Raw genomic sequence first — 11,789 nt, 5'->3', positions numbered from 1 at the left:
ATTCACCATTGATCAATGGGAAAAAATCATTTGTGTACAAGAAGAGGAGGAAGGTGTTTTGAAGTGCGCGTATTGCTGATTAGATTTTACTTTAAGCCGATTTAACCCTTCGGAGGATCGCGATCGTACGAAGTGATGAACAACTACACTTTTCTGCGTGAAATTTGTCTGCAAAGCAGGACTTTAGATTAACGGAGGAATAATCGTCCACAACCATGACAGCAACCAGGTTCGTCATATTAAAATTTCGAAAGTTAATTAATCGGCTCACGTGATTATTTATTTGTAGCTCATTAAACGAGATGTAATTCTACTCGTGTCCTTTGCCTAATGCATATTAATTTCAAGCGGTTTCTCCACTTTTATTGCAGGGATAACTTGAGCGTTGTGTTTGTGTATGATTGCGAAAGTTGCGTCTCTGAGGCAGACGACCCTCAGGACGCGATTGTTTACTTCCACCCGCAATGGGTCAGCGAACAGCAGCGACTGGCCTTGTGCGGACAACTCATGGGTACCACGCACTTTTTCCTCGCCTCCTTCAGTTGTCCGAAACTGATTTGCCTCAAAAGTGGACAATTCGCCATCAGGCAGTGTGGTAGATTTATTTTGGTAAAATAATTACATAATATATAAATTAAAAAAATTGCATTTTAATTTCTTGAATTTCTCAGGCTGTCGGAACGGATCACAGCCACCCTGCGTGGGTGCTGCACAAACGAGCTGACGCCCTTTTTGCAATGTTACGATTGTTCCATGGAGGAATTGAGGAGATTGGCAACGGATGCGCTTTTGACAGGAGCATCCTTGTATCTCGGCTGCAAGACATCCTGGACACTCTGGTGCCAATGGCTCAGAATTATGGAGATCTGTTTGGACAAGAACCAACTCTGTTATTGCCCAAAGTATGTATTTTTTTTTATAATAATATTATCAATTATCATTTAATATTAAAATAATTGCAGAGTGCTAGCAATGTGTTTTTGGAAGCAGTACAAGTTCTCGAGTTTTTCCAAAACTTACAGGGAGTGATAGGAGGAACTATTCTTTACAAGAACAGGTTAAATTGTTATTTACAATTCTTTTGTACTAATAATTTTTATTTTGTTACATTACAGAGTTGTCTCGACTCTACTGACTGCAGAGCTCACTAGAAAACTTATTTTCTCAGACCCTTACCACATTAGGGTAAAATTTAAACATAAAATTAAAAATATGATTAATTTTTACAATCATTATTTTATTGCATCACAGAATTCGGTTGAAACTGTTCCTGCTCAGTTTGAGTTGCCATTAGGAGTGAGACTCTTGAGAGTTTACTTAGAACAGAGGGAGCATGAATCTTTGGTATTTGCTGCCAACCTGTCGAGAGAAATTTTTACTAACATTGACTTTGCCCGTCCTGAAAAAGTACTAAATTTTACCACTGAAGTTAAATCTAGATTTTTAATTCAATTTTGAAAATTTAGGTTGGAAGAACCTTTGGAAGCAGCATGATAAGGGATGTGTCCCGCATATTCACCGTCCTAGAAGAACGCGAGCCATTTGACGATGTGGATGGCCAACCAATGAGTCCAATGTACAATGAATTTACGCCACCGACCAACAAAGGAAATTTCCGCAAAACAAGCGTTCCTTTGGACGACCGCTTTAACACTCCACCAGTTCGACTCAGCCTGCCAGTCGGAGCAGTCACGCCTGGGACCTTGGGCAAAATTCTGCACGCCAAGAGAATGTCAATTTGTGCACAGAGAGAGGAGGACGAAGATAAAGAGGTGGAAACACCAGAGACACCTGAGAAAAGTATTTTTCGGCACTCGCCTGTTGAAGACAAGAATGTTCCTGCTGAGAAGGAGAAGTTGACCTCTCCACTGAAGGTTAGGTGCAGGAGTTTAGACGACCTGAGCAAGGCAGCCATCCCCATCAAGGGCTACAGCTTTGGTCTGCCCAAGTTGCAGCAGAGTCCAAAAGAGGATGATGAACCAAAACCAGGCACCATGCAGCGACTCTTCAACACAATTTGCGATCCAACGTACCCTGTGTTCAAGGCCAACGGAATGCCTATGTCCCACTCGTTGTTCCAGTCCTACCTTGAGCAGCACTACTGCGAGCTCAACGAGGAGGGCAAAGTCCAGAAGATCAAAACTCCTGAGAAGAAAAAGCAAAAGCCTGATTTGGTGGCAAAAACCGAAGAGCCCGAAGAGTTGAGGTCTGCCCCAGAATCAAAGCCCGTCGAAGTAATAGCCAATAAAGAAGTCTACAAACGCTCTCTCAGTCTTCCTTTGAAGTCGTTGAATCTTTCGGACACCGCTGACCAGCCGGAGAAAAGCAAACGGAAGTCCTTTGTGCTGAATCAAGACGAATCTGCACCTGTGCCAACCAAACTGGAGTTGTTCAGTGTGCCTGACAGAGTGGAGACTCCTTGCGACTTCTCCGGTCTATCTAGAGCCGTGGCCACTCCTGGTGCTCGGGTCACAACCCCTGCAGAGTTCAGATCGTTTATTCTGGAGAAAAGGAAGAAGGAATTGGCCGCCAGTCAGAACAAGTCAATGGAGGAGAGTGTTGCTGTGCAGCCGGACGAGATGGCCAAGGCCGTTCTCTACACCTACGGTTACCAGGGCATGACTTTGCTGCTGCTCCTCGAGAACCAGGCTGAGCTGGACAACGATTTACTCATGAATATTGTAAATTTAGTAAATCTGCCTTTTATATGGTAATAATATGCAAATTTCACAGGAATCGACGTGGCTAGAGTCTGCGCCACAATTGGAGAGTCGTCTGCAGAAGTCTCTTGAGCAAACAACCAGTGCTGACAGCAAGGAGTCTTACAGCTACCTTCACCTTGACCCTGAGTGGGATGCTCTTCAGCGAGGAGGCAAGTGGGGTGCGGCCCAACTCTCTGTGGCCCGGAAGCTCCACACAGATCTGAAATCAACCCCTGACATGACAGAAATTATTGCCAGGTATGTTTCTGGAATAACATACACATTTTAAAATAATACCAGTTGGTATTTCAGGTGTGAGGACCAAATTGTTTATGGATCGCAATACTGCTTGCAACAAGTCTTCTACCAGCAGCCGGCTGGTCCAAAAGTGGGTCTTCCAACGCCAGCCGATCTCATGGGAACTGTTCCGCTGACTGCAAAGCGTCGTCTAGAGCGGGACCACGGAATCGTGCTTCTTTAATATTTTGGCTTGGGCTTGCTTTTATTACTTTGACTTGATGGGATTTTTTTTACCTAGCCATATGAACATTCCTAAGCTTATTTTGGCAGTATTTTCTATATACTAGTCAAGACCTCTCTCTCCCGATTTGTTATTACGATTTACTGCACCATTCCATATTTGATTAAATCTATGTGATTTTGGCACTTTTAAAAGGTGCACCTTTTGTTGATATATATTATGTAACTATGGGTTATTCAATGAAATCTGAAGTTTATCTTTATTTGGCAATAAAATTGTGAAACTAATGTGGTATTTACTATGTTTTATTGATTAATTTAAAATGGCAAAGGATTCATTGGAATTAAAATGGTCCTTGTAGTTCAGCTTGACAAGTTTTATTTTCACATTCACACAACATGTGACAAATCAGTAGTAATTTTTCTGCCAAATGCTACTTGTAAGTGGAAAAAATACATATACCCTGGGGAATAAATACACGCCTGTATTCAAGTTCTGTGAGTAAAATAGTGCTTTGATCCCATTGATGAAGTGGAAATATATCTCTTTGGCTGTCAGCATTTTGATGCCAAGAAAGAGAGACACCCTATTTAACATCAAATACCACTAAAACTGAAACCTCTGGAGGATGTCATTTGCAACTAGCAAAGGTTATGCATACATTTGCACGTTTTTTTTTTTAGAAGTTAGATAAATAAATTACAAAATACAGATCAGGTTGTGCATTTCACTCGTGAACAAACTTACACACAATAAAACGATTTCTAACAACATCAACAGCATAAAATGCGTAAATTTAAATAATATTTATCAAAATTAGAATGATGTTTCAGAATGAATCTCATTAAAAACGGCCTCAGATTTTTACATAACTTGCGAAGTAATAAGTACTGTGTAAAGTGTCTTTCATTAGCAGTTTTAAACAAAACTGGCCAACAGTTATCAATTTTAATTATTTCAAACATTGTATATTTTTGTAAAATCCTAATTGTCTGTAAAACTGTGATCACAATGTGGCACTTAATAAATGTTGAGTCTCCTTGAGATGATAAATATAAATTCCCTTTTAATTTTAGCTCTCTGTCTCAGCCGGCGCGCCCTCAGCAGTTTTGCCCAGAGTCTCTTCAATACGCTTGTTCCACTCGTTTTTGTTCTTTTTTATATCATTTGTGTTTTCCACAACAATGGCGTCGGGTGAGCCGTACTTTGGCGAGTTGTCCTTTGGATCGTAGCCCAAAACGGCCAGCATCGGAGCAATGTTGGGCATGTCTCGGACCACGTCGTCCGGAAACGAGCCAACCCACTTGGTTAAAGCCTCCAAATTCACAGGTTTGATTACCTGGTCTGATGAACGTTCCACTCTGCAAAATAATTGTTGCAATAACTGTGTAAAAATTCCCATAAAAGAAAACCTACTTTGACAACTGCACACCACCAGGTTTGTCTATGGCCTCTTCGTGGTGCAGAACAGCGTCATTCCATGGAGCGTCCAAGAACTTCAAAATTTTCTGCAGCCACACTTTGGGGTGCAAAACTAGCTGTTCGTATGGAACAGGCAGACAACGGTCCGAGCCGACCTCCTTGCATTGGTTGTGCATAGTCTGCGCAGCGGCATTCCACTTTTCTAAACACTGGCGAGGATTGGTCAGATCAAACCCTGTGATTGTCACCTGGAGAAATTTTTTATTGTAATTAAAAATATGATAAGTAGGGCGATTCAAATGTTATACCTTTCTACTAATAATTGAGTTAACTGTGGCTCTTCCGTCTCGAACCATGTAGATGAATTTAGCATTGGGAAACAGCTCGGAAAGGTAGACAGCGCTTTTTAGAGTTAAAGGGTCTTTGTTGCACAGTCGTGGTGCCGGTTCTCCATGCTTGGCAATAATCTCTAGACTAAAAGCTGCAATGGCCGAATCCAGCACCTGTGAATTAAAATTTGCAATAAATAAGTTTGGTAAATCAAAAAGAAGGAAAAAATCTAACCGATTTGGAAAGACCTGCCTCTTCCAGGCGCAGACTTTCTTTTTGGGACCTCAGCCAATGATTTCTCATTTGCAGAATTCTTGGTATAACTCTCGTCTCCTGACCGCATCTGAATATCATGCACACATAGCTAATTATGGAAGAACAAGTAAAATTTTACAGAAAAGTACCTGATTTCAGGGTGAGCGTCCAGCATGGCCCTCATGAGGGTCGTCCCTGAGCGTGGCACTCCTCCTATGAAAATCAGAGGCATCCCTCTGTGGTACTCGTACTTTTTCTTGTCCTGCCCCTCCACAAATTGCTGAAAATTTAAAAGGTCGAGAGGTCAAACCTTAAATAATTTATTTAAAAAAAAAAGATGAAATTTACAGTTTTGGGGACCATCACATTCTTGGGGGAGGAGCATGTCTGCAGCACCAGGTTGTAGATGACGAGGATGCCGATGGCAATCAGGGACAGGTAGAGGACCACTCGGCGCCCTCCGCGCACCATCATTTTGCCGTCTGCTCTTAGACCATTATAACCTGCAACAACAAAAATTACATATAATTAAAAAAAAAATGATGTGGCTGCTTATTAACCGGGACGGCCAAAAATTTTGCGCATCAGAAGTTTTTGGCCGAGGGTGAAACGCGCGATTGTCTAAACTTGCATGCGCACAAGTTGATAAGACAGGCACCGTTGATTAAGTGCAATCAAGGCTGCACGAGGAGGGAAATGTGATTAGACTCGCGACTCCCCGAGGTGCAGCCGGCGTTATTAGTATAGCGAGATACATTTTCCGCATGGGCTTGACACCATCAGGGAGCTACTAGGGTGGCGGGTGAGGAGTGTGTGGGCGAATCCACCAATGACGTCTCCACCGCCTACTTTGAATCTCCTCTCCCTACTGCTGAGCCTCATTCATCGCGAAACTTTTTTAATTTAAATGTTGCTGTACAAATTGACTGATTTTAATTAAGGAATAAGTTTATCCATCTGTTTTTAACAATGCCGCTAGTTTTATTTATTTGTTTTCTCTTTTTAGCCAATTTTTTTTTAACTTTTTTTATAAGTAAACAAAGAGCAAAGATATTTATTTAAAATATCGAAAACTGTAAATACAATTATGAAGATTACTTGTGTGATCTTTGCAACTTAAAAAAAAAACGATTGTGACAAACTATTTGATTTGAGGTATATTTTCTGTATATAATTAACGTTGTTTGGGAAAAAACAGAAGCTCAATAAAACTTTGTTAACTGCAAAATGTAAAAAAATAAACCCTTAATATTTTGAACCTAGTTTTGATTTTAAAATATGAAACAATAATTTGATGTGGCTTTTTAATTGCAGCTGTTGTAAAAACTTTGCGTGAGTTGCAACGTCAGGAACGACGGAAACACTTTTTTTTAAATTTTGCTCAATTCAGTATATAATTTTCTCTCTGCTCAGTTGGCGTGGACATTCAAAGATAACAAAGCGCCACCGCGTAATATTTCCCTGCCAACAATGCTTAACATTTTTTGAGGGCGAAATAAATTCAAGTGCAGCTGTCGACGCGGTGATTTGCAAAAAGTGGTAAATTTCTCGGAATAGACAGGCAATTTGGCACGCGATGACTGGACTCGCGGTTTTACTCTTTCCACTTTTGGCCAGCTACGCAGCGACCGTGCCTATAATATATAATTCTCATTTTTACAACTTTCCCTTGCCTTTTTATTCATTGAGACGAGAAATGCTAAAGGCCGCTGTTAAAATTCATGTGAATTGATTACGTAATTAGAGACGAATTGTTAATTTATGGCCCGAGGTAAAACGAATTACCTCGACTTCTATACTGTTATATGCCAGCCAATTAAAACTGGCTGAGCAGTTACTTTTGATCATCAAAGCCCACGTCTGCAAAAGTGCAACAAAGATGACTTCAAAGGCCATGCCGTGTAGTGTAAAAAAGTAATTAAAAGTTCAAGTCATAGTTACAAAAGAATGCAAACAAACACTTGAACCAGGCTTTTCATCAGTTTTTTATTTGAATTTTGCAGAATATATCAATTGCATTTGTCTTTTGAATAAATTATAAAAACAAATTGAATTAATTTTTAACGATCAAAAAGATCATTTCCTCTTCCTAGAAAGGAAGAATGAATAAAATTAAAAGCGGTGAGAATCCGGTCACATACAATTTATAATCTTCTCATTCACTCTACATTGAATGGAAGGAACTTTCCAGTCGCATCCTCCCACCAACCAACTGACCCCAGAGCAAATTAATAAGTTCAATTAAGTGTTGCAACAACCGTTCCCATAGCATCATCGGTGCTTCAAAATAATTCACCAATTTACGTCCAAATAATTACTGAATAAATTTCGCAATGATAAGTAAACTTTGCTCGTAAAATGTAATTAAGTTCAAGACTGGAAAAGACAAAACAGATAAATAAATTTGCCATTTGTATGATCGATTTTTGGCGGCAAGAGCAGGGCGCCGGCCGGGATTGCTGCAGCAGAGTTGGGAATAAAAGGAAAACACAACGATTTACGACAGTCTCTCACTTTGTGTCACTGTCGCGTATATTTTATACATGAAATACAGCAGGGTCGCTTGATGTGTTTGAGCTTTTCATTTTTCAAAACACTGCGAGCCGATTCATAAATCACTGACGCGTCGATAACGCGGCGCGCCATGAAAGGGAGAGAGATGAGCTGAATAATTTGACGTTTGCAATTTTTCCTCGCTTGCTCCATTGATTCAGCCAAGATATAAAAAGAATAACCTCCGTCTCAATGAAACGAAAGTTTATTGAACTTTTACGATCTAATTAATTATTGTTTTTCCATCTGGTCCTGAATGGCCCAAATTAAATGGCGCCTTTTATCGCCGCGCAAAACAAACAGCAGCAGCTGCAGCGTTTTCCTTCTTTCTCTGTATCTGCTGCGGCAATAATGCGATGAGATATATTTATTTATTTATTTTTTGCACGCCGCCCAACTTTTTGATCCTGAAAAAAACGGCGCACGCTCCAGACAGACCGCTTTTAGGGGATTGGAGTGGTGCTGGCCCCAAAATTGTGCAGACTTCGTTTCCTATTAGCGGCGCATCACACAAGGCAAATAATGAGATTACCGCACGGCAGATGAATCCGACCGCGTTTTCATTTTCCGCTTGACCCACATGAGCCCGAACGCCGCGCTCTGCATGCCGGTTTGTTGATTATGGGCAAGAATTCTACAAAAAGGTTTTATTGAGGTCGGTTCAAATTCAGTTTGATTCCCTAATCAATTTAATTTCATTTTTCGCTGAAAAGTCAGTAAAAGTAACAAGATAAAACATATTAATTTTTGCATACATTTTACACAGACATGAGCATTAAATGAAATTACTTTTTGATTGATTACATAAATTTAATTAGACTTCTGCCAATGGAAGTGACTCCTTTACACATTGACCAAAAATAGATTTCTTCTGACTCCAAAAAGAAGTTGAAATTTCTGATGAATGCAGGTGAACAAACTTTTATGCAAATTGAACAAATCAAAACTCATTTTAAGAGAGATCAATATGTAGAAATGTGTAGAAATAAGCTTAATATTTTTATCTACAAGAACCACCTTTAATTTTTATTTTATTTATTTATTTGAAATTGTCATCTCAGGGTAGGAAATTTTATAGCCAAAAGAAGACCTCTTTTACAGGAATTTTCCTATTCAAAAGAAAAAAGCATTTCAACATTATACATCATGTTTCTGCTTATTTCTCTAGAGAAAAATAAGAGGAAGAACAATTTGGTTCTCTCCGCACGTTGCCCGTAACGAATATAAAAATTTGCATAATGGTAATTCTGAAGTTTCCAAACAACTTTTGCATAACGGAGAATAGGGGTTGCATACTTAGGCCGCACTCTTTCCGGCGGGGCGCCCCCGCATACTACATTACCACAAGGGGAGGGTTGCGGTCCATTCAGAAACTGGGGCATTTCGCCCGTCATCTACATCTTTCTCCCATAAATCAAGTGTCGAAAGCCAAGAAGATTTACGTTAAAAAAGAGGGGCTGGACTAACGAGCGAGACCTAATTTCAAATTTCCGAGTCGCGATTCATCAGGTGTCCGCTTCACTCATTGCCAAATGCACCCGAACCATGTCGGCAGAAATAAACGGTCAGCGCGTGTGAATTATTTGTGCACCTTCTCGTCGCCAGAAAACACAAACACGTCAATTTACGGCCCTTGTTTGCCTCCGAGAAGGAATTGAGAAGGATGAAAGTGCAGAAGGGGGGTGCTTTCGATCGATCCGTTGCAAATAAACACATGAGCAACAACCAGCTACGGGGCGTGATTTTAGCTCCACTTGCCCCGTTTGGCAGGTGCGGGCGGCGCTTTTCAAGGTTTCCACTTTAATTTGTTGAATTGAGTGTAAACCATAAATGAAACATTTTGGTAACTAATTTTCATGAAATGTGCTTCAATCGGATGGGGATTAAAAAAATAGAGGGTTCTTTTTCTCTAAAATTTTTGGCCCATAATTTTATCCTAATATATATTCAATTGTATTGCCCTGTCTTCTAAATCATAGTAAATTAAAAGCTAACATTTTCAACATTTAAAAACTGGCTGCCGCCAACAACATAAATAATTTGGAGAACAATCTTGATTTTAAAACAATTTTTAATAATATATTATTGAAATATATGTACAGTAAGACATAAAATAAGTTTTAAATTTTACATATTGAATCAAATCAAAATGGAAATAAATCGGGTGAAGTTAAATTGGAAGTTTTTTGTCACAGATTTATTCACTGCAACGTTAGGAAAAATTGAATTTGCCAAATTCAGTTAGAATCCAAATTCAATTTGGATTCCAATCCTGGTGAAATAATTTAATGCATAATTTTATTTTTCATGCTTTAACTGAAGTGTTGAAGGCAATAAATTCTTTATCACCGCACCAGTCTGTTGAAGCATTCGGATCACGTTTTCCAGCTTTTGCTTGTCAATTAGCCACGTTTAGCCTATTAAGACAAGAATTAAGGGCACACTGACTTTAAATAGATTTCCCCCTTGTTTTCATGAGAAACTCTTTGAGCAAAACGAGCTATTTGAGAAAAAAAAACCCATGGACAGAAAACGAATATTTTGTTTTTTGAGGGGGAAAAATATTTATTGAATATCTAAAATTTAACTCTTTAAAAGGAAGTAGAAAAAGCTACTAAGGGTGCCAAAATTCCAAAACTTTAATAACAAAATATTAATATCGTGTTTCGTAAAATTTAAATTACAAAAATAAAATGATTGAAGGCTGAAATAAAAGGGGAAAATTGAACTTATGAAAATAAGCACTGCTGTCCAGCTATAAATTTTTTTTCTAAAATTATTGTTTGCCTAAATTCAGATTTATAAAAATTTCACAAACTCAATAAAACAAAGCTTGACCCACAAATTTGCAGGGAAACGATTCAGTAAACATTTTTCTCAAAGTGTAGACCACAAGCTCATCATTAAAGAAGAGAAACAAATATCTCGTCTTTGATCTCAGCAATGAATACAAATGAAGACGAAGTACAGATAATTTTTGCAGAGCAATGAAGGCGTCGAAAGATTTACTGCTGGCCATCATTTGGTTCTACCGATTTGGCTGGACACGTTGGAGGGTGTTTTTCTCACTCCTTCCGAGAACACGCCCGAGTGTCAAAATTAGAACTCGACTGCTATTCCGGAGCCTTTTAATTTGACTCGAGAGCTTTCCCGTATCAGATGCATTGTGTGAGTCTATTATTATGGCTCGTACACATGCAAACGAGGTTAATGCCTGTCTAACAAAAACGCAGACACGCGTTTATTTCGCCCTCTGTTCTCCTGCTTTTTTATCACAACCGCATAGGAGGAAATTAATTTAAATTTATTCGTAAAAATGCCGAATAATTGTGGGCAAAGATTAACTTTATATTTTTGGTCGATCTGATATTGTGAAGGAAAAGAGAAGAAAAATGTGCGTTTTTACCAAAGTTCATAATTTGACTGGACTAAAGTTAAAGGTCAAACGACCAAATGTATAAAATTTTATTATTTTAAAAATGGAAAAAATTCAATCATTGTTTTCACATCATTTTAAAAATGCAATGATGAAAACTTAAATTAAATTTATTACTTAATCCTTAAAAATATCAGGGAAAAACTAAATTCGATTATGTATTCAGGCTTCAATTGTCCTCTTGTGTGGCTTCGAATTAAATTCGCAGCATCACTCAAAGGCCGCAAAATCGGTTCCGCATCACTCGAAAAACAAATATTGACACACTCACCAGCGGCATTGTAGGCGTCCAGCGGTTGTTGATCCCGCGACCTGTCGCAGGTGACCTGGTCCAGGGCCGAACCAAAATGGCCTATAACTTTTCGCTAGCTGACCTGCGGAGGTCACGCTGCTAAGTAGGTCTCGGTGAAGATGAGCTGCGGGCCAGGCTCGGTCTGGGTTTGTGCGTGTCAAGAGCAGCAGCCAACTCTCGCGACCCAAACAGATGATGTGTGTTTCTTTTCTGCTCCACCTTGGCTGCATTCAATACGTGCCCCCACTTCCCGGAACGAATTCGCTCCCTACCGCGAAAACAGAGGCGCGTGTACGCTCACTTGTGAAGGAGTGGGGG

The 11,789-nt window shown here is 39.5% G+C and overlaps 2 protein-coding genes across 3 annotated transcripts; one reads left to right on the top strand and one right to left on the bottom strand.

The window, feature by feature from the left end:
* Positions 1 to 5: 5 nt before the first annotated feature.
* LOC132200089 (uncharacterized) lies at positions 6 to 3,477 on the top strand. Its single transcript, XM_059625286.1, has 9 exons — positions 6 to 229; positions 372 to 609; positions 672 to 902; positions 963 to 1,057; positions 1,116 to 1,185; positions 1,252 to 1,407; positions 1,467 to 2,681; positions 2,734 to 2,960; positions 3,015 to 3,477. Exons 1-9 carry the CDS (start codon positions 216 to 218, stop codon positions 3,181 to 3,183), a joined length of 2,415 nt encoding a protein of 804 aa, XP_059481269.1. The 5' UTR covers positions 6 to 215; the 3' UTR covers positions 3,184 to 3,477.
* Positions 3,478 to 3,531: 54 nt separating this feature from the next.
* Positions 3,532 to 11,693, bottom strand: LOC132200090 (protein-tyrosine sulfotransferase). Of its 2 annotated transcripts, none has more exons than XM_059625288.1 (7): positions 11,451 to 11,693; positions 5,539 to 5,693; positions 5,340 to 5,470; positions 5,170 to 5,278; positions 4,914 to 5,108; positions 4,600 to 4,853; positions 3,532 to 4,544 (listed from the first exon to the last, which is right to left on the bottom strand). In XM_059625288.1, exons 2-7 carry the CDS (start codon positions 5,662 to 5,664, stop codon positions 4,256 to 4,258), a joined length of 1,104 nt encoding a protein of 367 aa, XP_059481271.1. In that variant the 5' UTR covers positions 5,665 to 5,693; positions 11,451 to 11,693; the 3' UTR covers positions 3,532 to 4,255. The 2 variants fall into 2 exon arrangements, with proteins under 2 accessions (XP_059481271.1, XP_059481270.1); XM_059625287.1 differs by lacking the exon at positions 11,451 to 11,693 and adding an exon at positions 5,751 to 5,830.
* Positions 11,694 to 11,789: the final 96 nt, after the last annotated feature.

This window comes from Neocloeon triangulifer, unplaced genomic scaffold (genome assembly GCF_031216515.1).
Source record: "Neocloeon triangulifer isolate White Clay Creek 2 clone unplaced genomic scaffold, ASM3121651v1 ptg000014l, whole genome shotgun sequence".
Classification (NCBI taxonomy): Eukaryota; Metazoa; Arthropoda; class Insecta; order Ephemeroptera; family Baetidae; genus Neocloeon; species Neocloeon triangulifer.
Note: the sequence above shows the minus strand (reverse complement) of the source record. Positions and strands in the feature narration are given on the sequence as shown.

Coding starts and splice junctions, on each gene's coding strand:
- LOC132200089 (XM_059625286.1), top strand. Junction 610..671: donor AGTGTGGTAGATTTATTTTG/GTAAAATAATTA, acceptor TGAATTTCTCAG/GCTGTCGGAACGGATCACAG. Junction 1,186..1,251: donor CAGACCCTTACCACATTAGG/GTAAAATTTAAA, acceptor ATTGCATCACAG/AATTCGGTTGAAACTGTTCC.
- LOC132200090 (XM_059625287.1), bottom strand. CDS start 5,775: ATGCGCAAAATTTTTGGCCGTCCCG. Junction 5,471..5,538: donor ATGTGATGGTCCCCAAAACT/GTAAATTTCATC, acceptor TTAAATTTTCAG/CAATTTGTGGAGGGGCAGGA. Junction 5,279..5,339: donor GACGCTCACCCTGAAATCAG/GTACTTTTCTGT, acceptor CATGATATTCAG/ATGCGGTCAGGAGACGAGAG.